We start from the raw sequence: 26,202 nt of genomic DNA on the forward strand, positions 1-26,202 counted from the left end.
CAACACAAGTGTTTTCACAGCCTACTTCATACCCAGTGGAGGACAAGCTTCTTACCAAATTTAGCTCTTCATTCTGTCTTACTGCTTCAGAATATGAATCATCAAGTTTTTTCTGCAATTCAGTCAACAGATCTTTCAGCTGCAATGAAGTTTAGAGTTTAAGATTGATCTCCTTATGATATCCCATGTTTTGTATACTACTCGGAAGCTCTGCCACAAACAACTTATACTGAAATATCACTCTGTTATAATCTTAATTGAATTGAGACGCAAGTTTAAAAAAATTCTGTTGTAAGTACCTCTCTGACTTCTGTAACATACGTAGATCGTTCAATTTCTGCCTTCTCTAGTTCCATTTCCAAATGTTCTCGTTCTCTTCTTAGCTAGCAATGCAAGAAGGAAAAGTTAACACATTGAAGACTTCCTTTTATGATGTTTCCCCACAATGAAAAGTTATGGCACTTATGAACAAAAAACTATCAATTCAAGCACTACCCGAGAATTAACAGCATAACTGTTTATCATTAGATAAAAGTAATCTTAAAGATATTCAGACAAATCTTAAAGCTAAAAATGAGTCCATAGGTTACAAATTAAATGATCAATTAACATACATTTTCAATATCCTTATTTTCTCTTCTTAATCGCTCTAGCTCTTGTTCTGAAGATGTAAATGATGACTGCATCTGAAATGTGAACAATTATATGACTAAGTAAACCATCAAGGATATAAGAGGTCTCTACCTTATAGAATTTTGAATCAATTAAAAGACATTTCAGAAGTTTTAAAATGCATCTCACTTAAAGTCACACTGAATTTTTAAAAACCCTAAAAATGAATCACATTTAACTTAATTTAAATTGTGGTCAAAACCTACTATATTCATCCCATCTAAAAGTGCTTAATTTTTTTATTATCAATTAACTGATAATGGGCTGTATTTAATACCCAAATGCATTAACAGAGTACCATCAGCAACTCTAAATTCTGTACATCGGCCCAAGAAAATAAGTAACAGATGGCACTCTTTACCACACTCAAGAAATGGGAGAAAAATTAAGGTTGCACAGTAACGCTCATGTTCCACGAATAGAAGAATGACTTAATAACTTTTTCTTGAATTCTATAGCATGGGTTAAATACCAATATTTTATAACTAATTGTTTTAATTTCAAAATATTAAGGGGTTACAAATGTTTCAGGTTACACAGATCGCTTTTGTAATGCTTGAGTCCCAGCTATAGGTGCGCCCAGCACCCAAATAGTGTTCATTGTACCCATCGGGTAGGTTTTTGCCCCGCCCTTCCCCCTCCCTCTTCCCTGGTTGTTTTCCACTGAGTTTTACTTCCCTCTGTGCACATGTGTGCTCACTGGTTAGTTCCAATTTAATAGTGAGTATATATGGCGTTTGTTTTTCCATTCTTGAGATACTTCACTTAGGAGAATGGTCTCCATTTCCACCCAGATTGTTGCAAAAGGTATTAATTCATCTTTTTTATGGCTGAGTAGTACTCCATGGTATAGATATACCACATTCTATTAATCCACTCATAAATTGATGGGCATATAACTAATATTGAACCCAGAATTCTTCACCTTATGTTATCACATAGTAGTTCTATAACTAGCACTTTACATTCTACATCATTACCCTTTAGTCGTACTCTAAAAACCAGTGATTTTCAAACTTGGGTGGGCATAAGAATCCCTTGAAGGGCTCATTAAAACACATATTGCTACCCCCCACTCTCTTGCCACATTTCAGGTTCAGTAGCTGGTTTGAGGCCCAATAACACGCATTTCTCACAGGTTCCTAAGTGATGCTGGTCCAGTCCCCACAATGAGAACCACTGCTCTCAGGTTTTCCTTTGTAAATACCTGTTTAATAGTCTTTTGTGATTCATCAACCTTAACTTTCCATTTATTTTCTTCTTGCTCCACACTTCTCTGTAGCTTCTGTAAAATTCCTTCCTACAGACAAAAGTATAGTTGTTTTGAAAAATTCATGTTCTAATGCCAAGATAAACTATTTGGGCCATGAAAGAATGTTAATGATTTAAAAATAAAATCAAAATGTAGATTAAAAATCATTTCCTACTGTTTCTGCAAGGACGGATTTGTATTTTTCACACTCTAGCTGTAACAATGTGTGCATTTCATCAGCTTCTTTTAACTTGTGCTCTAGAACCTACAAAGAATGAAATAAAGAAAAATTCTGTAATTTTATCAGAAAGTTTTCTGCTTCAAATTTGTTTCAGTACTTAATGGTATATTATGATAAATGCTTTCTAACTGATACTGAAACTATTATTTCAACCTTTCTAAGTAGGAATGAAGTTCAATGACCTTTTTGGGTCATTTGGTTTTTACTAATAAAACTAAGTCTGCTTATTACGAAATACATTAAACAATTTTGTAATAAACAGGCTTGCTACTCTTTAGGCAGGTGGTAAAGTCAAACCAAACCCACATGTGAAGTTAAGGTCACAATACCTATGCTAAACACATGGGAAAGGGACTTTTATTCATGTCACTTAAGATACAAGAAAACAATAATAATAAATCCCTCCAATTTCAGTAACCAAGGATAAAAACCAATCTGGTTTCTGAATACTTCTCATGATATATTTGGGGATGCCTCAACAAACCAGTGAGAGTCCACCTACCTATCTCAACTGATCTTTACTTTTTAAAACTAGGCTAAAAAGAAAGTAAAGTATAATTAAATATTCACTTTTAGAAACAATTAAGAGTTAAAGAAATGGCAAATATTAGTTTTATACACAAATCATGTGCAAGGAAGACTCACAGTATTTCCACTAAAATTTACACAAATGAAACCCCCTTAGGAGTTTCTCGAAAGACCACTATTCTACTAATAATACAACCTTTATCTTTTCCAAACTCAAGAAGACAAATTCTGATTTGCTTCTTTTGCCCATGTTTGATTAAAATATAGATAGTTCATTTCTTGAACTAACCTCAACCTCCTCTGAACCTGAAGTTCCAGCCATGCATTCTCTTGCCTTCTTTTCAAATCCATGTAACCATTCACTGTAACTCTATGGGGGAGAAAAGTCAAAATCAATTTCCAAAAAACTATCTAAATGAAACAGATCAAACATTTAAAATAACCAAATTAGATAATTAAGAGACCTACATAGATAAACACCACCCTGCTAGAAATTGCAAAGAATAATATAACTATTGCATAAGTTGAACATAACTCATACTTTAAAATAAACACTAAATATATACCTATGTGCTACCATCAAAATAAAATCTTACCTATCCTGACCAAAAATATTTGCAACTGAATTCTCACGTTACAGGTAGAAAATCTAGGCTTAAATATGGCTTCTACTACTTACTAGCACAAGGACTAATAAACTCAATCTTTAAAACAGAAAATCCAAGAGTAATTTTTCAAAAATTTTTTTCAGGCCAGGCACGGTGGCTCATGCCTGTAATCCTAGCACTTTGGAAGGCTGATGCAGGAGGATTGCTTGAGCCCAGGAATTCAAGACCAGCTTGAACATAGCCCGACTCCATCTCTACAAAAAAATATAAAAATTAGCCAGGCATGGTGGCACATGCCTATATCCCAGCTACTCAGGAGTGTGAGGCAGGAGGACAGGATCACTTAAGCCCGGGAGTTTGTTTTTGACACAGGCTCTGTTGCCTGGGCTAGTGTGCAGTGGCATCATCATAGCTCACTATAACCTCAAAGAAACAAACAAAAACCAAATTTTTTTTCAGGTAAAATGGTTCTCAAAAACTAAGTATTTTGAGTTCATAAAGTGAAACTTCAACCAAAGATACTGTATTTAAAGGATTTCAAATTCTCTGGAGGTGATACAGGGATTCTGAAAATGTTTCATTCAAATTAATATATATTATAAAGTATTTTTAAAATCATAATGAGAAATGATACGCATACACAAGTACTTACTTATTTCAATCCAACAAAAACTTAATTTGTGCTGATATGCTAGCTCATATAAACAATATATATTTACAGTTTTAGCAATTACTCAATTTTAGATTATTCTAAATTATTGACGCTTATCTGAACTTTAAACTCTGATAGAATATTTGTAAGATAGTTAAAATTGAATTTCCTCTTATTCCTCTTAAGTCTTTGGTTTAGTTAATTTTACAAAAAAGTAACTCTCATAACATTTCTATCAGCTTCTATAATATAAAGCTTTACTTAAGTGGCTGAATCAGGATTCTCAATAAACTATCAAATAAGAATAAAAAACAAAAGTGGATGCTGAAATCACCCCCTAGTATAATACCTTTAATATCTAATTAGTTAAAAGAAAAAAACCTCTCCATTTAACATTCTCACATTATAAATCTGAACCAAGACTAACTGTATGCTATTAAAATTCTACTTAACATCTTCAAATATGGGGACCCAACGTAAATTAAAATCAGATAAAAAAGTGATTTAGTTGCTTAAAGTTTATAAATCTCCTTCTAGGTCATATAGTTTAGATCACTCCTATGTTGATCTGCTAAGGAAAAAAGCAATAGCAAACAGTAAAAAAAAATTACTTCATATACAAAACCCCTTTTATATCTCTTGATTATGTTAACTTATCTTAATATTAATGAAGCTTATTGCCTTACTATTTTATAAGGTAAATAGCTTATTATCCTTCATATCTTTAAAAACCTAAAATGCTAGACTCTAAGCACAGAAAGTTTAATATAGTTCTTAAATAGACTATATGCAGAAATACTTAACTTTTAACAAATATACAAACAAAAGGCAAATGCATACAAACAAAAGGCAAATAAAATCATCCATGTCTTATGGTGATTTATAAATATTGATAGCGTCAAAAAGATTTGGTGACTGAGGGTAGGCAGCATTACTGCTAAGAATGAATTTATTGGATATGTTAATTATTCTGACCTGATCACTATACATCACATGTATCAAAACATCACTATGTACCTTATATGTATAACTGTCAAATTAAAAAATAAAATGAAAAGTTAAAAAAAATTTTACACTGGTGATCTTAAATGATCTTTGAAGAAGAGAAATTATCAATATTAACTCTTGGCTCATAAAATACTGCCAAATAAATACATCCCCAAATATTATTTCCATTAATAAAATATAAAGTTGAAACAAAAATAGGTTATGGCCACAAAGGAAAAAATATAAAACATTTTAATAGTAACTCCTTCTCTTAGGTACAATGTAAGCAGTATATCTATTAATATGTTTATCCAGTGCAAGATATTTCATCAGTTCAACTCAAAGTGGCAGAGATCTACTAAACTGATCAAATCTGAATGTATTCTCAATAATTACAATGGAAACAAAAGAATCGTCTCTCCTTACTTAAAATGTAGGCTATATGTAGACATAATATTAGAGAACAAGCAGCTAAACTCAGACTACACACAAAACAGGCCATTAAGTTTACTTACACCACCCCTATCACTCACACCTAGAGGAGCCAGAGCTCCTTAGAAAAACAGTTGATTCCAAGCTTGGAGCAGGAAATATGTCTGATAAATGAAGAGCATCTTGTCATATGACAAAGTGTAGAAGCTATCAAAGTTTAGCAGTATTATGTCAAAAGGACTCAGTAACCAGCCTAAATAAGCTCCAAGGGGTCAAAGAATAACAAGCAGACATTACAGATCTCCTGATGAAAGTGCTTAACACCCCCTATGAAGTGGTCTTGCCCTCACTCTACCCTACCCCCAAAATACGGAGCCTGAATCTGATCAGGACTCTGCTGACTACCAATTTATGGGATACACAAAGGATACAGGAACATGCTGACACCAAAGAGATGCAGTCAACTAAATCCAAACTGTGAAAAACTCCATAGGAAACCACCAGGTTTAAAAAAAAAAACCAAGCTTATTCCACGATCAGTGGAATAATAGTATCTAAGAAGCATCTTAAACCAGTCATATGTTGACTTTATTTGGGTCCTGATTAAAACCAACTACAATAAATTATTTAATTAAAATAGATAATTTATATTACAACTGGAAAAATGCAGACTAAGATATACAAAATTAGGGATGTAATATAGTATTTAATGTAATAATAGTATTTCTTAAAGAGATGCTTATCTTTTAGAAATATGTGCCAAAATATTTGCAGAGGAAATGCTCAAATATCAGAGTTCCTTCAAAATAATCTAGGTAATGCAGGGTGGGAAGTAAAACAAGATTGTTTATGTACTGATGTCATGTACCGATAACTGATGAAGAAAGGCAGTGGGTACACTGGGCTTCATTATACCAGTCTCTCTACTTTTGAACAGTTTCCCATTAAAATAAAAAAAGACCTACACTCTATTATAGGAAATTCACATGCACGCTCATCAGCTTTCTACGCCCTTGAATATTTACTGTATTAATTCTCTGACCCAAAGTAACTTCTCTCCCACTTAAAACATGTATAACCTCAAGTAAAGCAAGTTGTTCTACATTATCCACAAGACTTCTGCTTGAAGAAATTAATACATGCTCAAATCTTGAGTTTTAAAATGTAAAGAGACTGGTTCATAGTATCAAATACATTAAGAAATAAAATGTTGCTAAAACTAAGAAACAACTGCTTAAAATTAAGTTCTATTTTGAATAAAGCCATTAAGAACATTACAGTAATGGTTCTATTAAACGTTAAGAAATATTTCTTATCCAAATATGATGTTTATAATCCTCTAAACAATATGTCTCATATGTAAATTTTATACCATACAAAAAAAATCAGATAAATAAATAAAAATGAGTCTTGAATCAAGTTATTTATCTTAATTATTTAAAAGTATTGTAGGTTAATAATGGGAAATATTAGAATTAGCACACTATTGAAACCAAGTGCTGCCATTAAAAAATAATAAATTAGTCTTACCAAATTAGAAGGGACAGACACTTGTGGAAATAATTTTCTGAGAACTTCTTTAGCCTCCAACTCAACAGCTTCCACATGTTGTTGTCTTTCCTAAAGCAGAAGATAAACCAAATCAAACTTACAAGATTACAGAATTTCTAAAAAAGAAAGAAAAAGCTATGGTCTTTTAAGTTTTAAGGGAAGAAAAAGTTTTTAAAAATTATTGTAATACTGACAAATGTTAAAATCTCCCATTTTAAAATATTAAAATGCTTCCATAAGAAAAAATCTGCAAAATCTCTAAAGCATCCTGAACAGAAAACAATGTCTTAGCAATATCTGACAATATGGACATTTTCCTTGGCATTGGAAATCAAGTGATTTGCCTCTCCAGGAACAATTTAAACACACACATAAACACATAAAGAACATTTCTTACAGCTAAAACTTTATAAACTAACTATGCTAAAAAAATGTTGCTCAGATGCATGTAACTGAGGCTTATTGGCTGGTAAATCTTTAAAAAAAAAAAATGCATCACTCACGGACTATCATGTCATGGGATTAAAATGGCAACTTTCAGTTCCCGCTTCAAGGTTAAGTGAAGCTATTTAGGCTAAACAAAGCAAAAAAGGACAATCAAAATTTGATGAGTGGCAGAAATGGGAAAAAGAGGAAACAGAACAAGGAAAGACTGATGGCATATTACATCACTAATGCCAAGCATCAAGAAGACTAATTCTGACACTTGTACATGGACTCTGTCAGCTATAAATCTGAAGACAGGTATTTACAAATGTGTAAGTCCAAATTTGCTGGTTTTAAATTCAAGTCTAATGGATATCCATTATAAACTAAAAACCATGGTTTGTCAAAATTAGGGTAATGACTTGATCAAATGCGAAAACACATCTAATATTCAAACTATCTTCACAAGATAAAAAATGACATCTATAAAAATTTACATCTAAACCAGGCCAAGAAAATCATCTCAAAACAACACTCACAACAGGTGACAAGAAGGCAAGCAAGCTAGCAACATCTCAACCATATCTTTCCCCTACCATTTAGGTGTGAATGTTGAAATCTATTACTGATTCAAGATACATACACTTCAATTTAAGAAAACCTGATCACATGAAAATCTAAATTCACATAATTAAAAAGCTAGAGATTTCATCATATTCTATACACACAAAAAGCTGTTAATTAAGGATTAGTGGCAGCATTTTTAAAAGATGTTTTAACAAGGTATTTGCAAGAATTCAATAAAGTCCATGAATCTTCAGGAATACACCTAACTGCATAAGGTATATTCGTTCAAGGAAAATAATTAGATTTCAGAGACATTAAGAGGTAATTTTTATTATTTGACCAGAGAAGTGCTAGAACAATTTTTTAAGAAGATCAATTAGGGAAAGGCATTATGAAACAGCAGCTCTTTAAAAACTTCCCAAGGAAAAAACACTAATTAAAGGAAGTGTCTAACTTGTAATCAAGAGCCACAAAGATGAAAAGTTACTTTCTTCCTGTACTAACAATTTCAGTTAAAAAGTTTTCATTTGACATAGTAGCTTCACTGTAGATACCAATTTTCATTCTATTTTAATACCTGGAAAAATCTAATATTGAAAATTGCATTACTATAATTTCCTTACCATTTTTATCTAAGTGAAATATATAAAGTATCTTTCATGTAAACCTGTCATTTATAGGAGCTCAAGAATATTTACTACTTACAAAAATAATCCTAGAAAGACAGTATATCATCCTCTGTTACATTTTAGATAAGTTGACTGTTACTTATTAGCATCTAAAACACTGAAAGTGTCACATAGTTCCTTCTCCTTACAGCACAATTTGTGGCTGTGGGTCAATCAATATCACTTTACACCTATGCTATCTAAGGACTATCTAAATTCTACTGAAATGTAGAAGACTGAATTCTATTCTCAGCAGATCTTTAATCTATGCAATAAGGCATCAAGCACAAATTCTAGCTTTCTTTTGGAATCATAATATATAAGAATGACTATGGCAAATGGTAAATAATTTCTTGCAGGAATGTCATGAACAGCACCTTCCTAGATACTTAATCTCACTAACAAAAGCAAAAAGGTAGCTCTCTTGGGGAAAAGCAAAATAAAGAGAAAAAAACAGAAATCATATCAGAACTCTCATTGCTGACATTAATAACTATACAATTGCAATCACTCACAATGAAACGACAGTTTCCTACCTGGCCTAGATTATTGCTATTCTCTGGCCTAAATTTCTATGGTCCCAATAAATACCAGCTGATTCAAATTTAAGTTTTAGCAAAAATTACAGCCAGGTAAATGAGTATACAGGTAAATATAAATCCATTATACTAAAAGAAATAAAACTACAAACATACTTGATAAAAAAAAGCATATAAAACTATTTTGTGCTAAAAAAAAAAAACGTCCTTCAAATATCACTAAGATTTGTATTTACCACATTGCCACACCAAAAAAACAGAAACTTTTCCTTAGGGCCACAGTGTTTTATTATAAAAATAGAATAAGAACTTCAAGTGTAATTTAAAGGTAAACAAATAGAAAAACAAAATTTATTGACTTGTATTCATTTAATCCATATTTTTAGAATTAAACTGTCAATATTAATTGTAACAGTAAGAACATCAAGTAAGATTTTATATATGCTTCACAAGGCCCCGGGGTCAAACCTAGTATGAGTTAAATAAATACAACTCTCATGGCAGTTAATGTGTTAAAATTCAATAGATTGCCTTAACACACAAAATATGTTCAGAATGCTGAAATTAATCATATAGGTTCCTTCATTTACCCATCTGCAAAATTCAGCGCTTCTGTTCCACATTTATTCTTGGTGGGAATTTTCAAAATACTTCACTGAACTAGTTGGCAAAATGAGTTCTCTCAATCTTTAAAAACAACTTCTCCATTAAAATTCATTAGAAAAATTCATACCCAATGGAACAACTTGAGCTCAAGGAGAACGTCCTTCATTGTTTTGAAGACAGAGGTAGATATTATGTCTAAAACATGTTAAGACATATTATGTCTATAAAAGAGTACTTCACACACACTGATCAAGAAAATTCTCTCTTGATACTAATATTTCACACTAAACACAAAACACGCATCACTATTATCCAGTAATGTATAAAGTTTAAGTCCACCACCACCTCTAAGACCATGCCCAGCAACAAGGCCAAAATTGATCCCTTTCCTGTATTTCTTAAGACTGTCAACATTTTTCCATCTTATCAGAATCATCTTGGCGTGCCCACAAAAAGCCTAGTTTACTGTGCATCTTAGGTACATCCTGAGCATTCAAGTGTATTTATTAATTTAGTTATATTTTTTTGGTTCAGGGTTTTCATCAAAGTTCTTTTAACCAACCCAACAGGTGTGCACTGTCTGACAAGAGCTTAACATAGGTCTTCTGAGACTCTTCAGCTTAAAGTAGTGCTCAACAAAGCCCAATTAAGTAAATCACCACAAATCAGTATGCCCAAAATTAAAGCTTCAAGGAGTAGATGAAAAAAGCAGAGATGACAGAGATGATAAATGTGGATGGTAACGAGATTTTATATTTAAATTGCAGTAAAATTAAATGCTTTAGTCTGATTTTGATACAAGCTGCAGATTTTCTCTGTTCAGTGAGTGGATTGTTTCTAGGAGTTAGCATTACAACCTTGGAAGTCTTGTTCACTTTGTCCTGCAGCATTTTTTCAGTTGATGCCAATGCTTCCATTGCTTCCCAGTTTTTCTCCCGAAGGTCCTAATCATTTTTAGAAAGAATGATTTCAGTTTTTCCATTATTGAAAGATTTTTGTTTTTACTTCATCAGTATTTTTGCACTGCATTTAAATGCTGGTTACTGCAAAAGTATTTCAATGGAAAAATATGCATATTAGCAAAAAAATGAAAAGCAATGTTTAGAAGTTTGAATGAGAAAATAAAGATGCCCACTTTCCATGTTTTAGTATACACACCAAATATGTCAGCTTTTAAAATAATTACTGTGCACGTGTGACAGAGAAGAAAGCATCAAAAGTAAACACAACAAACCAAGATTACAAATATGATTTCAGGTACACCAAACATTAGAGGATTAAAGACAGAGCAAATACACAAGTATTGCAAAAAGCTGCACATATGACTTTTAAACAAGGCCCATTATCACTCATGGGACTTTCCACTGCACCATAACATTTTTTTCTCTATGTTTTAATAAAATTAACACGTTTCAAATCTACCTAAGAATGCCACAGTAACTCACTGTGTTCTATCTTTCTTGGCATGGTCAAATGTGTATGTTATTTAACAACCTGACATGAATTGTATGAACTAGTTGATCAAGGCAAATAGGGAGGCTAGAAAGGTACAAAACATGTGCTCTTGGAGGAGAAACAGAGGCCATTAAAAATTGAGCTCTGAAGGATCTAGATTCTAACAGCATTTCATTAGTAAATATAAAAACAATCTGATATATCTCAATCTTTCTTCGAAATTAGAAATCTAAACAGATAAAAACAAACCAAAAAAGCCAATAATCACCCTTTATAAAATGCTTAATTATGTGCCAAACATTAGACTTGGTGTTTCACAAATCCTCATTAATCTTCACAACAACTCCATGAGGTATTTATTCCCATTTTATAAATGGGGAAACCACAACTCAAGTAGGTTAAGAAACGTGGCCAAGTGTACACATCAAATGACGTGGCAGAACTAGAATCAGAATGATGCTGCAATCTGCCGGCCTCCAGTGTCCTGGCTCTTTTCACACAGGTTCAGTGCCTCCAGCGCTGCTGCTGCTTTATTAGACTGGCATTACCATGCCCTCCTTATCTCAGAATCCCGATAATAAAACACAGTTAAGATGTTAGCAGTATATCGGCAAGTTCACCTCAAGTTTTGTGGCTAAGCAATGCCATTAGTAATATTGCACAAACACACAAACAGCAATTCACGTACCTAATTTTGACAAACTCAGGGATGCAAGAAAATGCCAACTTGTTAAATTAACAATTCAACACAAACTTTGAAAAATTTAACTTACAATAGAAAACACATATCCATTTATTGTCAATACCCCCTTAGATTTCATTAGCGTTGCTCAAGTCTTAATAATAATACTTTTGTGTGCAAAAATTCCTTCTCTAGCAAGAAAGCTTGGATTCTACTTATAGGTGTCACCTTCTGGTAAGACAGGATTTAAGAAATTCACCTAAATTAATTATTTGTCTATTCAGTGTTAAGTATTACCATTTATATTTCTTAAAACATTATCTCTTCCTGTTTTAGTGTAAATGTATTCGGGTTCTAAGGCTTCTAATACAATTATCAAAATTTGAACCACCTCTCAGTTAAAAAGGGAGGTTCCAGAAGGCTTTGAAAAGGCTTAATTATTGAGCATACTGGGTTTCAATATTGGCATTACTTTTACTTTACAAAAAGACTAGTTCAATCTAAACAAGAAGAAATGCCTTTGATTTTAAAATACTGAGCTGAAAGAATTATTTTTCCAAATAAAAGTCCAACAAAAAGTCAATCACATTTTTAGTTGTTTTTTGAACTAAAAGCGTAATAACTACAGCTTCAATATTTAAAATGATATATGTAAGTTTAAGAATTGGTCTTTTCACTTATTAAAAAAAATCTGCTCTCAATTAAAATGATTACTCCAATAACGCCCCCCAGAAAGTTACACACACAAAACAGTACTTTCTTACAAACATTAAGAAATCTAAAATAAAAATGGATCCAAAGAAAAAAAAATTACTGAACCTTATTTCAATGTTGAAGTAATAAAAAGGAAAGCTTCATTTTGATAGAGATTTACTTACATTGTTTTTCTTCCTCTGGTGTTCAACAGCATCCTTCAAAGAATCTAACTCATTCCGGAGATCACTTATTTCTTTCTCTCTTTCTGAAATTCTAAATCAGAACATGAAAACACATAGCAAGATTTTAGGAAAACAGTAATACAACTTAGATCCCTATCTTTCAATATTTGTTATTACGAAATAGAAATACCAAGTAGATAATGCTTTGAAAAGGGCATTACTTAATATTTTAGCTACTCTTTACCATAGAAAGCCCATCCTATGAATGCTTAATTTCAGAAATGATTTTTAAAATAAGCTTTTGCACACAATATGATATGCTGAGGTTTATGCTAAAGAAAAATCTTATCCCCTAAAAGACAGTTCATGAATATACGAACAGCTACAGTTATAGTTATTTCTATTTTTACCTGGATCAGTACAGTAGCTGTTTTCAGAGGAGTCAAACTGATATAGAAGCAATCACATATACATATATATATATATATATATATATATATATATATGCTTTTTTTAGAAGTCAATGAAATCAGTTTTGACTATAAGTGGCTAATCTACAACAAAAGTATCATATTAAAGTGAGCTAGGTGTTTTCTTGACATTTTCAGACCACACCAACCTCAGGATTCATGTTTTTTTCTGGTTCTGTCCAATGACTTAGTTATTTGCAGAAAGCAATGGCAAAGATTCACAATTGGATTCTATCATAGCTGAGAGTGGCTTGGGTAGAAAGCTAAATCACAAATAACTCTTCCCTAAGAAAATGGCTTTACATAATGGGTTGGCAAACTAGGGCTTTGAGCCTACCCCACTGTCTGTTTCTGCATGGTCCTTGAACTAAGAGCTGCTTTTACATTTCTAAAGTGTCGTTTTAAAAAATGTGTATGAAACAGATCTATGTGTTCCACAAAACCTAAAATATTCACTATCGGGCCCTTAACAGAAATGTCTGCTGATCCTTGCTCTATATAGTCAAAACTCTATTTAATAGTAAATAATTCTAACCTAGTAAATAACTCTGTAAACAAACCAAGATGGAAGAACATTTAGATTACTTATATCACTTATTAATATATTTAATATGGTTTACATTAAACATGTTGAAACATGCTAACTTATCTGAAATGATCTTAAATGAAGCCTCTTAGAGAAAATTATAGGCTATAAAGAAAAATATTTTAGTAAAAAGAGATTTCCTTAAAAGAGACAACCATAAAGATTACAAGTTTTCTTCAAAAATGCAGACGTTAAACCAAAATTTACATCATTCAATTCCACAATAATATCCAGAAGAAAGAAGACTCAGTAGGATAATAGAGATAATTGAGGGCCATTTAGTAAAGCCTTCAAAATACAGTTTGATTTGATGTTTTCTGAATGCCTAGAAACCAAACATCTCTCTCAACAAAATATTCAAAGAAATCCAAATACTATAAAAAGGTGCATTAGTCAGCCAAAGGCACAGCTAAGCTCTACTGACCTGCAGTTCAAAATATCCAAATAGAACCACAAAAATTAGGTGACCAATTGCAATTATATTAAACTGTTTATCTGAGAACTGTTTAGCACATAAAAATAGTTACCACTTCCCAAACAGTGAATCAATACTTACACTTTTAATAATTCTTCATGAGGGGAAAAAGAAGATGCCTATTAAAAGAGTTAAATGTTATTTCAAAACAAAGCTTTCTAGAAGACTTTAAAAAAATTAAAGTTCTTCTCAGATATAAATTAAGACATCACCAAAGGTAAAAATACCATATATTCCATATGTCAGTCACTTTGATTTTATTAAAATCAAGTGATTTTAATAAAAACATGTAAAAATTTATAAAATATACTGAACGCTAAATCCAATCTTCCTTGTCACTACATACTTAAATTCTTCGTTTAGTAGGGATTTATCAAAGTCCTACTATGGGCCGGGCACGGTGGCTCATGCCAATAATCCTACCACTCTGGGAGGCCGAGTCAGGAGAATTGCTTGAGCTCAGGAGTTCAAGACCAGCAAGAACAAGACCCCATGGCTACTAAAAACAAAAAAAAATTAGTGGGGTGTCATGGCACATGCCTGTAGCCCCAGCAACTCAGGAGGCTAAGGGAGGAGGATCCGTTGAGCCCAGGAGTTTGAGGTTGCAGAGAGCTACAATGACACCACTGCACTCTACCCAAGGCGACAGAGCAAGACTCTGTCTCGAAGGAAAAAAAAAAAATTCCTACTACGTGCAAAGCACTGAAGTAATACCTTAAATTTTCATACTGTACAATTCATTTGACTATATAAAAACCTTAAACTTCTGAAAGTTAAAAAAATACCATAAATGAAATCAAAAGAAAAATTAGGAAAAGTAAATTTCCTCACATATAACAAAAAGTTAATTACATATAATATGCACAGATACATAGTCCTTTCACATATGGTATTTTTTCCTTAACGACTACAATCTACCAAAGTAAACTACCATAAGCTTCCTGTCCACAAGGACTCTAGTTCTTCTGTCTCTCAAAATACTTTCTAGTCTATCCACATATGTTCATAAATTAATTCAAAGGATATTTTGAGTAACATATCTTTTTTAAAAAATTTTTTATTTTATTTTTACCAAGCAGAATCACACCTTGAAAAGCTATTTTAAACAGTTGTAGATTATCACTTACAATATTACACATTTGATGGTTCCTCTCCAATTAATGATGTTTCGTTTGGGAAGAGGGGAGATAGAGTACACACCTATCTTCAAACCCACCTCTAGGATTTTAACTGACTTATTACTAAGAAAAGCATTCTATAGGATCAGAAAGCACACAAATACAAAACATAGCTGGAATTCAAATAACATTATTTGTACATACTTTGTAAATTATAGATTATTTTACCTTAGCTATAGCATAGCAATTGCTTTGTTTTATGGGAAATTTGATAAACTTATAAATAAAACATACACCGTATTCTCAATGAAAATGCAAAAATAACAAAAATACTTACAGTCACTGGTTACATAATTTTTTACCACATAAAAGGCAAGACATCTAATAATGATATCTACCTGTTGGTAGTTCTGTTGTTTAAGCTGCTCAATTTGGGATTTAAACAATTTGTTTTCATCTTGTACCTCCTATTTAAACAAAAATTAAAGATGAGTAACTAAACAGAGAAGTTTACATTTCATATAAACTTTGAAACATATCACAAAACCTAGGAAAATTCCAAAATAGCAATAATTTTAAATGGGTATAATAAGCCCTATATAAAAACATACTATGAAATAACAGTAATTGTATTTAGTACTAGCCTAAGAGTGGGCATGTCTCAAAGGAACAAAATAGGAACCAGAAATAGATCCACATTCCTGTAAGAATTTAGTACAGAGTGACATTTCAAATCAGTAGTTCAAGGTTTCTCAATCTCAATTCTAGTCAATTTGGGGCTGGATATTTCTTTGTTGTGGGGTCTGGACTATGCACTGTAAAACCTTCAGCAGTATCCATGGCCTCCATCTACTAGATGCAACAGCACCTCTCCCCTAGCTGTGACAACCAAAAATATCTCCAGATATTGCTCCCTTGCGGAGAGCCAGTACAGTAATGATGGGTTATTTAATAATGAGGCTAGCCTTCTCTTTTTAAAGGTTAGAATGCTACTCTCACAGCTTACTGAAATAAATGACATATGAATAAAAAATCTAAACAAAAAATGTAACTGTATTAGAAGAAAATATGTGAAAATATTTTTATGATCCCAGAGAGATATCTTTCTTCTCAAAACTTAAAACTCAAGAAATTACTTATATTTGAGTATATAAAAGCTTTAAACTCTCAAAAGAAGGGAAAAAACACAAAGGAAGTGAAAAGAAACTGGGGAAAATAAATCACCTCACATAAAGACAAAAGCCTAATTTCCCTTATTATATATAAAAGGATCTTATAAATTAGTAAGAAAAAGTCAATCCAAAGGAAAAAATATGGGGAGCAATTCATATACAAATGGCTTAAATGTATGAAAAAACTTAACTTCTCTCACAATCAAATGTACATTAAAAACAATCCTACCATCTTTCAAGTATAATATCAAACGTTTTCATCCTTGTCAGTGTTGGAGAGGAAGAAGGGGGAAAGGCCCTCAGTTGGCAAGAGTGTAAATTAGTAAAAACACTTTTGAAGGGCAATTTATTAGTATCATCAAAGTTAAAAATGAACCTACTTAGGAGGGAGAGGGAATGTGACAGAACCAACCCTTGAAGCATGAAATATGAACAAAACTAATCAGAGACAATATAGGCACCCTACAAATTTGCTATTACTTCAAATCGATGTTCTGTAAGTACTTTAAATACTAACTACATGAGGGTGAAAAGATACTGATTTTCTATTTAAACTATTTATATCCTTCAAACGAACCAAAAAACCGTGACCCAGAATTACACTTCTAGGAATTTATAATACAGATATACTAGCAAAAGTATTCAAAACATATTTGCAAGGATATTCACTGTAGTATAGTTTGTAAGAGGAAAAACAATACTAAATAATCTAGATATCCATCAACTAGGATTGGTTATATAAATAATGATACAACCATATAATACCATAAAGCTATTAAAAGTTAAAGAAAGAAAGATCTCAGCACTGTGAATTGGTGGGGGGTGGAAAAGCAAAACACAAAAGTGTATAGTTAAAAATAGTATATTTTTAAAACAAACATGTACACATACATACTTACATTTATGCCTGGGTACTTTCTCAAAAGATATACCAACAACTGCTAGTAGTAGTTATCTCTGAGAAATATCTGGGTGGGAGAGACTCACTCTGTATTCTATTTCCCCTTGTAACAGTTAAAAATTTTTAAAAACATGCAAAAACTATTCATATAATAATTAATTTTAAGTAATCATATTCACCTGTAACAGCTTTGTTTTGCTAGAAAGATCATTGTCCCTCTCTTTTAACATAGCTTCTACTCTCTTCATTTCATTTTCCTTTTCTTTCAACCTAGAATTTTTAGAGAGACTTTATAGTTACTAATGTACATAAAAAAAGAAAACTAACTCTAATATAACTCCTAAGAAAAAAGATGGCAGAAACAATACCTACCAGCTCTTTCTCCCCATATTACACCAACTTATGTTTGTTTTGAAAGACTATTTCCAGGATCATTCTACTCAAATACATCCTAAAACTGCTGCAACTTATTTCATACTTAAACATTTCTTAAGCAAATACGGCTTTATTTAGAAACATACTCTAAAAGGCTAAAAGCAAAACTACATTTCATCAAGTTCTTATGAAAATTACCACTTAAAAAGAAATGAGTTTTGCTCCCAAGAATCTTAACCACAATTTGTTGACCCTGGAAATTACAATGTCTAACGCTTGCGCTTAAGAGATGCTTTTAATTAGGTCATTAAATACGAAATGTCTGATTTCAAATCAAAGTGTAGGTTATTATATCTCAAACAAGAAGCAGTACAATGAATCAAAGTACGTGCCTAAACTATCGACATAGTTTTGCCATCTTAATGGTAGCTTGTTTATGCCAGCAGCAAAGAAGCCTAGAGAGTGAGTGGCAATGAAATCGCCAAAGGCATTTTCCATAGCTTGTTCAGAACTGAGTATTTTTCCTTGCAAGAAGTGTTCCAAAACCTCGAAGAAGTGGTAATCAGTTGGTGCAAAGTGTGGTGAATACGGTGGATGACAGAGAGTTTCCAAGTCTAGCTGCTGTAGTTTGAGCAGAATTGTTTATGCAACATGTGGTCGAGCATTGTCTTGCAAGAGGATTGGCCTGTCTCTATTAACTAATCTCATGCTTAATCGTAAGCATCCTCATTTTGTCCAACTGGTTGCAGTAGAAATCTGCTGTAATTGATTGACCAGCTTTCATGAAGCTGAAGTGGATAATTCCAGTGCTGGACTACCAAACAGACACGATTAGCTTTTTTTTGATGAATATTCAGTTTTGGACTGTTTTGGCACCCATCTTTATCCAACCATTGTGCCAAATGCTTGTGATTGTCAAGAAGAATCCATTTTTCATCACACATAACAATACCACATAGAAATGGTTCACCTTTATGTTGTAAGAGCAAAGAAAGGCATGCCTCGGAGACGATTTCTCTTCTGACACTCGCTTAACTGATGCGGAACCCATCTATCCAGCTTCTTTACCTTGCCCATTTGTTTCCAATGATCCAATATTGTTGGAATACTAACATCAAACCTTGCTGCTAATTCATGCAGTAGGTTAAGATGGATTCGTTTCCACTACAGCTTTCAGCTCATCATTATGTACCTTGGTCTCAGGTCACCCACACGGCTCACTTTCAAGATTAAAATCACCAGAACAGAACTTCTCAAACCATCTACGGGCTGTGTGTGAATTAGCCACATCCTTCCCAAATACTTCATTGGTATTTTGAGCTGTCTGAGCTGCATTGGTTCCATGACAGAATTTATATTTGAAAATAACATGAATTTTTGGCTTATCCATGGTTCCACAAAAATTGCTCTCAAAAAAATATGAATGATAGCCACAAACCAAAACGTGTGTTTGAAGAATGAGGATGTACCTTCACAATAAAAACAAGAAGTGTCAACGTGAAATGTCAGAGATAACAACTGTCAAACTTAGTACTTAAGGAAATCGGACATTTCATACTTAATAACCTAATGCACATAATTTAATCTGGTCCTCCCTTACCCAATGTAGATATAAGTCTTACTCTATCTAGCCCAAGTGAATCCCAACTGCTCTTGTTGTCCTAAAGCAATAGACTTCTAGCATAACAGTTAACACTATTAATATCTGTTTAACTATCTGTTTCCTCAGGACAGGAACTTATCTTATCCATTTCAGTAACCTCAGTGCCAGAAGGCACATAACAAAGTTTCAAGTATTTGTTCAGTTGAACAGTTTTTATCCCACCTTACTCTAGAAATAATGTCCAGATGCTTACAGGTCTACATGAAAAAATGACAAAGCAGCATACATGAAGAGTGAGATTAAAGAATGAAAACAAAGGATAAACCTTAAATCTATATTGCTAAGTGAAAGAAGCCAATCTAACAAGACTACATACTGTATGATTCCACTAAGATATTGTAGAAAAGGCAAAACTGTGAGGACAGTAAGATGATCAGTGGTTGCCAGGGATTGGAGCAGGGGGAAAGGGTAGGGTAGAAAAAGGGAGGGAGGGATGAATAGGTAGAACACAAGAGATTTTTAGGATGATAAAACTATTCTGCATGATATGATGCATACATGTCATCATACAATTGTTAAAACCTACAAGGAGTGAACCCTAATGGAAACTATGAACTTTAGTTAATACCAGTGTACTGCCATTCGCTCATCAATTGTAACAAAGGTAGCAAGCTAATGCAAGATAATAATAGAGGGAACTGGATGAGTAGACGGAACAATTTTTTCTGTAAACCTAAAGCTGCTCCCCCTGCCAAAATAATGTATTAATTTGAAAAAAGAATAGAAAGTCAAGGGAAACGTAATTATCTATACACCTACTATAAGTTGGTCGCAAATGCGTCTCTAAGCTTTATAAGCAAACGAGAGATGAGCACCTTGACAGTTACACAATTAGTTGTACAAATGAGCAATCTTGGTGACAAGAATAGGGCCATCACCCTTGTTTTCATAAAGACAATGATCTAGCAAGTATCTTTAATATCTTAGTTTCAAAGACATGGTTTCAAAGGAACACTTCTTTAAAACAAATACCAATAAAGACTGATGGTGTCACATCAAGGAAAAACCAAAAAGATGAAGTCCAGATAACTTTCCTCACCATTGTAGACTGATTTAGCTTAAAAGAATAGATTTTATAGAATATTTTCCAGGATGAACATCTACAAAAACTGACACCTCCTATGTGCTGATTAAGTATTTTTCCTATTCAGCACAGGTTAACTGATAGGACAAATTCTATTTTCCTTATAAATAAATAACCATTATAGAAAGATTCAATACTCATCAAGATATGGCTAAGATTATCTTCTGGTTAATTCAGAGACGTTACTCGTTCAAATATAAAGCGATTTTAACTTGAAATAAATTTAATTTCTTTATAATAATTGCAAACTTTGTAACAGAATTGAAAACCGGTCTACATTTACATAAATAATATTTAAGAAAATGGGTTTGGAAAGAATAAAGTCTCTAGGCATTTGCAAGCATTTAAAGAGCCTGTTTTATTATATTAAATAGAGACTCAGCATATTTGCCTATAGACTATAATTCCTATTTAACAATAAAGTTAATGATTTAGAAGAAACTCATCATAATATTCAACCACATTCTGGAAAACAATGAGAAGCTCCTCTTCAAAATGCTGGCTTAAAGTATACTTACACAATCTCGAGTTCTTCAAATCGTGATGCATAACATGCCTAAGAAACAGATTCACATTTTCAATGCTAACATTAAAAAAAAAATCCAGTTATTACAACATATATAAAATCACCCACCAATAAAATGAAAACCCAGTTATATGTGGTAAATTTAAGAATGGGCCATTTATAAAACAAAAACAGAAAATGAGTTTTATTAACTGATTTTTAATAATTATTTCTTAAAGGATTACAGATTAATACATTAATTAAACAGTTAAGGATGAGCTTAAGAGTTTCTTTTAAAAAGTAAGGATAAGGAAATGCTTTTAGGTTCAGGCTGACAAATCAAGCAGTTAAGTGTAACTTCACAGGAATAAAAAGTCAACAATTTAACAATGGTACAATGTAAGTTTTCTGACAAAGAAACTCACAACATTAACCTCTTTAATTTCCAGTACATTAAAGATTTCTCATTCTTTATGTAGTATGTTGGTAATTTGTTTATACTATACCTCTTTCAAGTTATGTTGTGCTACTTCCTGAACATGAGCTTTTAAAGATTCATTTTCTTCTTGAAGATCCTTAAAAAGAATAGGTGTGAATTGAATTGATATTGAAGTATAAAAAAGGTGTTTCTTACTTTTGCTTTTAATTTCTTACCTGTAACCATTTTCCTGTATTGGCTAAGTCTTTCTCTTTCTCCTCTAAAACAGCCTTCATGGTACTCATCTGTTCCTCCTGTCCTTTTAATCTGACAATAAATTAATCAGAATTATAACTGAAAATGTTACATGATCATAAAAAAGACTGGAAGACTGGAAAACAAACAAAAAAGACTGGAAAAGTTGTGTTTTAGGTAGTATTCACAGTACAAACTGATTAAAATAAACTCAAAAGTACTTTTGAGTATAAAAGCATATAAGATTTTGGAGGCATAATCAAATTAGGAAGTATAAGATGATTAAAGAAAACCATTCTATCACTTAAGATCTAGATACTGAATAAGTTAGGGTAGCTCTACTATTACTCTCTATTACACCCTGTTTAAGTTAATACAAGCAAATTTAGACAGCTAATTACAACTGGTTTAGGTGTGAGATGTACGCCAGTTTCACATGGCTATTAAAATGGGAAAAGAGCAACAACTCAGTTTGTCATAATCAGATTATAAATCATAAAAACTAAGACTTCCCATTCTACCTACTTTCCACCAAAAAAAAAAAAAAAAAAAAAAACCTATAGGTTAAAGCCTAATGAAAAACTTAAGGCCTTTTGAGATAATGTGATATTTTCTAAAATATTACTTGACATCAAATAAAAAGAAGCTATGATTTTCATTCTATTTGTATTTAAGTTGTGAAAGAGATATTAAATGAAAATGAGAGAAATGGCACTTACAAGTTTTGAAGCTCCAGAACTTGAGAAGTGATAGATAACTGAAATACAAAGGGCAGAAAAAGCAATTCATAATCCTTTCAATTTACCTCATTAAGCTTTATGATAAAAGACTTTATAATGTGTACACTTCAAATTATAAAGACCCTAGCTGAATTTTTCATGCCAAAATGAGATGTATTTTGATTTCACCTTCTCTTGACTCCAATGAGAGTAAAAGTAATAAACTAAAAATATAAAAGGGAGGGGGGAGACAAGGAAGATAGTTATGAATAAGTCTAAATAATGTGATTACATCTACAGTTGTAAAAATTAGAATATTAACTAACTCTCCACCTACCTCCCTACCATATCAAAGCTCTTCTCCACCCCAGCCTTCAAGGCCAAGTACCTAACAGTATTCTATATTGTCCTTCTTTAACCTCTTTTTTTTTCCTTCTAAATCACACACAATCCAACAGTACCGTTTTCCCCCCCTCTTCTCATTGTCCCTTCAGATGTTGGCTTAGATGTCAGCTCCTCAGGAGACTTTCCTGAATTTTCAATCTATATTAGAGAAGAATGATCTTTTCATCACACCTGTTTTCTTCAACATATTATCTCCAACCACTAGCACAGTGTTTTGACTAGTGCTTTGACAATAAATGTTGGTGAATGAATCCATTAGATGAATAAATCAACTCTTCCAAGTAATCTCACCATTTTTCCAATGAAGCCTTATCAAATTAAATTCACCAAAACCCTTCAATTTTCAGTAATCACATCTACCTCTGAAATCCCCAATGAAACTTGTACTTTGTTCTACAGGCAGAGGCTGAGCAATTTATATTCTATAACAAGACATTTTGGTCATGCAGTTGTTTTTTTTTTTTTTTTTAAAAAAAAAAAAAAGAGGGGGAAAGGGGAGTTAAAAAAATTTACCAAAGAGTTTTATGTTTCATTTAAGTTGGCAAATTAACATGAAACACTAATACAGAAAACTTTCTAGAAAAGAACCTTTAACAGTTAAAATTTTAAAAGATATATAGATTAAAATATCAAGAACACTTTCTCAAATCAGGCAAAAAATAAATAAATAAAAAGCACATAACCCAAATATACTTATAGCACACTACTAACTAAAAGATTATTCTTAGTGACAAGAGAAAAACCAAATAGCTCATAAATAACACATAAACTAATAAATCTTTCATGCTATATGGCTCTGGGAGTTTTACCTGTTGAGCCTTTTCAAGCTGGACATTTCCTATTTCTTCTTTTAGAGCCTCTATTTCCTGTTTCAAACCCTTGACAATGACAAAACAGACAAGATTGGACAATGGAAACACAGAAATTGACATAAAATGTACGGCACAGACAAACACATGAAATTAAATGATATTAACTAAAGTTGATAAACCAAAAAAAAAAACCACACAGTTTTTTCTCTCCCAATACCTGAACAGTTTTCTCCTTATTAGCAACTTTGAGAAGTTCAGCTTCCAGAAGCTCTTCCACAGACTTGATCTTCCCATCTTTCTCATGGATCCTTAAATGGAGAAACACAGTATTAACTTCAACAGAAATCACCAAGATCCACCAACTAAGATAGAAATCATGAAAAGGCTTTCCAAATCAATCCCTTCCCATTTTAAATAAAACGGCAACATATCTTTGTAGACGGGGGTGGGGGGGCGGGGGAAACCACAAAGCTCCTATTAAGAGAGAATTAATCAGCAATTACCAGATGGCTGATGCCTATACACAACAAGGTGGTTATGTGCTTCAAAAGTACATAGGGGATATAAGATTTGCACCATGAAGAACACTGGAGACAATCAAGTTCCACTCAACAATATTGGCTTCCAGGGCTCTGAAAGCTGTGGCAGAACTTATGCACAATTACGGCATCAAACTTTACAGACACCTCAAGAGAAGGATACATATAAGGAACTGATCTCTCTATCCAATATAACATGTTCTTTAATAGTTCCTACTGCAGAAGCAGAAAAGGAACAATTTGATATCATAAGAAAATAATAAATGGAATCAATTATGGAAATTCATTTTTTTAATCACATTGAATTTGGGAAAGCACAGTGAAGGTCCCTTATTCCATCAATGAAAAATTAGAGTGAAAGTTCTTAATAAACTAACATGCACCAGCTGTCTCAACTGCATAATAAAACTTGATTTATGAGCACTGAGAAAATGAACCAAAACAGAAAGATCAGGCCAGGCGCGGTGGCTCACGCCTGTAATCCTAGCTCTCTGGGAGGCCGAGGCGGCGGGCAGCTTGTTTGAGCTCAGGAGTTCGAAACCAGCCTGAGCAAGAGCGAGACCCCGTCTCTACTAAAAATAGAAAGAAATTAATTGGACAACTAAAAATATATAGAAAAAATTAGCCGGGCATGGTGGCACATGCCTGTAGTCCCAGCCACTCGGGAGGCTGAGGCAGGAGGATCGCTTGAGCCCAGGAGTTTGAGGTTGCTGTGAGCTAGGATGACGCCACGGCACTCTAGCCCGGGCAACACAGTGAGACTCTGTCTCAAAAAAAAAAAAAAAAAAAAAGAGAAAGATCAGTTTATAATAGTATTACCACTTACACTTTCTTAAGTTCTTCAACTAGAGATGCAAAAGAAACCTGGAAATAGGAAAGTATTCCAGTTAGTAATTTGCTCAAAATATAAATGGGTCAGAAATAAAAAAGTACATTATCAATTTTCTACTACATCACACTCCAAATGGGAAAAGTAAGCCCAGGAATTATTTTCTAATGTCATAATAATGAAAATAAATAGCATTTTGAAAATAAGTGGCTTTAAGGCAACTTATAAGTTTAGGCCAAAAGAAAAATCATTAGATAAATGTCAAAATTATTTAATTAATAATTCTAAACAGATAAAGAGAAATACAACTAGGAAATTGCCCAATTTTAGGTAGCTTTTTTTTACTATTATCTAGAGTCTTACTTTATATTTGTACACTCAAAACCTTTTCACCACTGTAGTAAGCAGCAATGACATCCTCTCTAGAGTACTCTCTGCAGTAGCTGGCATACGGTCAGTACTCAATAAATTTCAGTCTCTATTACTGACAATCAAGTCATTACTCATTCATGGATTAAAACTATAATTGACAAATTCCATCTTGGAGAAGGAGGAACAAACAACAGACTTGGTATGTTTCTATGTTAACACGTTTGTCCATTGTTTATTAATAAAAGAATGGTTGTGGAATTTACTATATATATTACCTGATCATTTTGCTTAGCCTTTAAGTCTTGAACTTCTTTCGTCAAAGATGAATTTTCTCTTCTTATTGCCTTTTCAAAGACACATAAGCACAACATGCTTTTATTTTCTGAAAAAATAGCTAGCTTTAAAATACACTAGCTTCTCATTTTTCTTTAGCTGCTTCTTTTCCTCTCTGGAAGGGCCCAAAATCCCACTTTTTCTATATGTCTATAATTCTGTAAATTCTACAGCTAGCCAAATGGATTTTTAATTCAATTACACCAACAAATATTTGTTTATATTTACACAAGCTCCAAACAGATAGTATACCACTTGTCAATTAAGCCATGACTCTAAATTCAAATACATCTTTTAACTTACTTCTTTCAGCAACCCTATCCTAATCAACTTAGTTAAGGCAAATGATAACTATAAAATACAACTGCAATATATTCTTTCCTTGGTCTCCAATGCCATTTCGTGAACATAAAACGCCTGCTAGTTA

At 32.6% G+C, this 26,202-nt stretch overlaps 1 protein-coding gene across 6 annotated transcripts in view; it reads right to left on the minus strand.

The window, feature by feature from the left end:
• Positions 1 to 26,202, minus strand: part of KTN1 (kinectin 1 (kinesin receptor)) — a 95,423-nt gene that overhangs the window by 10,643 nt on the left and 58,578 nt on the right. For 3 of the 6 annotated variants that reach the window (XM_012663780.1, XM_012663783.1, XM_012663781.1), the window contains 20 exons: positions 25,718 to 25,786; positions 25,068 to 25,105; positions 23,920 to 24,010; positions 23,700 to 23,768; positions 22,486 to 22,523; positions 21,748 to 21,838; positions 21,600 to 21,668; positions 21,107 to 21,144; positions 17,646 to 17,736; positions 15,792 to 15,860; positions 14,357 to 14,394; positions 12,745 to 12,835; positions 10,587 to 10,673; positions 6,903 to 6,992; positions 2,983 to 3,063; positions 2,100 to 2,189; positions 1,880 to 1,972; positions 615 to 686; positions 300 to 383; positions 56 to 139 (listed from right to left, as the gene is read on the minus strand). In XM_012663780.1, coding sequence (XP_012519234.1) covers positions 56 to 139; positions 300 to 383; positions 615 to 686; positions 1,880 to 1,972; positions 2,100 to 2,189; positions 2,983 to 3,063; positions 6,903 to 6,992; positions 10,587 to 10,673; positions 12,745 to 12,835; positions 14,357 to 14,394; positions 15,792 to 15,860; positions 17,646 to 17,736; positions 21,107 to 21,144; positions 21,600 to 21,668; positions 21,748 to 21,838; positions 22,486 to 22,523; positions 23,700 to 23,768; positions 23,920 to 24,010; positions 25,068 to 25,105; positions 25,718 to 25,786 — 1,473 coding nt within the window. The remainder of the gene's footprint in view (positions 1 to 55; positions 140 to 299; positions 384 to 614; positions 687 to 1,879; positions 1,973 to 2,099; positions 2,190 to 2,982; positions 3,064 to 6,902; positions 6,993 to 10,586; positions 10,674 to 12,744; positions 12,836 to 14,356; positions 14,395 to 15,791; positions 15,861 to 17,645; positions 17,737 to 21,106; positions 21,145 to 21,599; positions 21,669 to 21,747; positions 21,839 to 22,485; positions 22,524 to 23,699; positions 23,769 to 23,919; positions 24,011 to 25,067; positions 25,106 to 25,717; positions 25,787 to 26,202) is intronic. The other 3 variants (XM_012663785.1, XM_012663784.1, XM_012663786.1) reach the window with 3 other exon arrangements.

Source organism: Propithecus coquereli, unplaced genomic scaffold, assembly GCF_000956105.1.
Source record: "Propithecus coquereli isolate 6110/MARCELLA unplaced genomic scaffold, Pcoq_1.0 Scaffold83, whole genome shotgun sequence".
Classification (NCBI taxonomy): domain Eukaryota; kingdom Metazoa; phylum Chordata; class Mammalia; order Primates; family Indriidae; genus Propithecus; species Propithecus coquereli.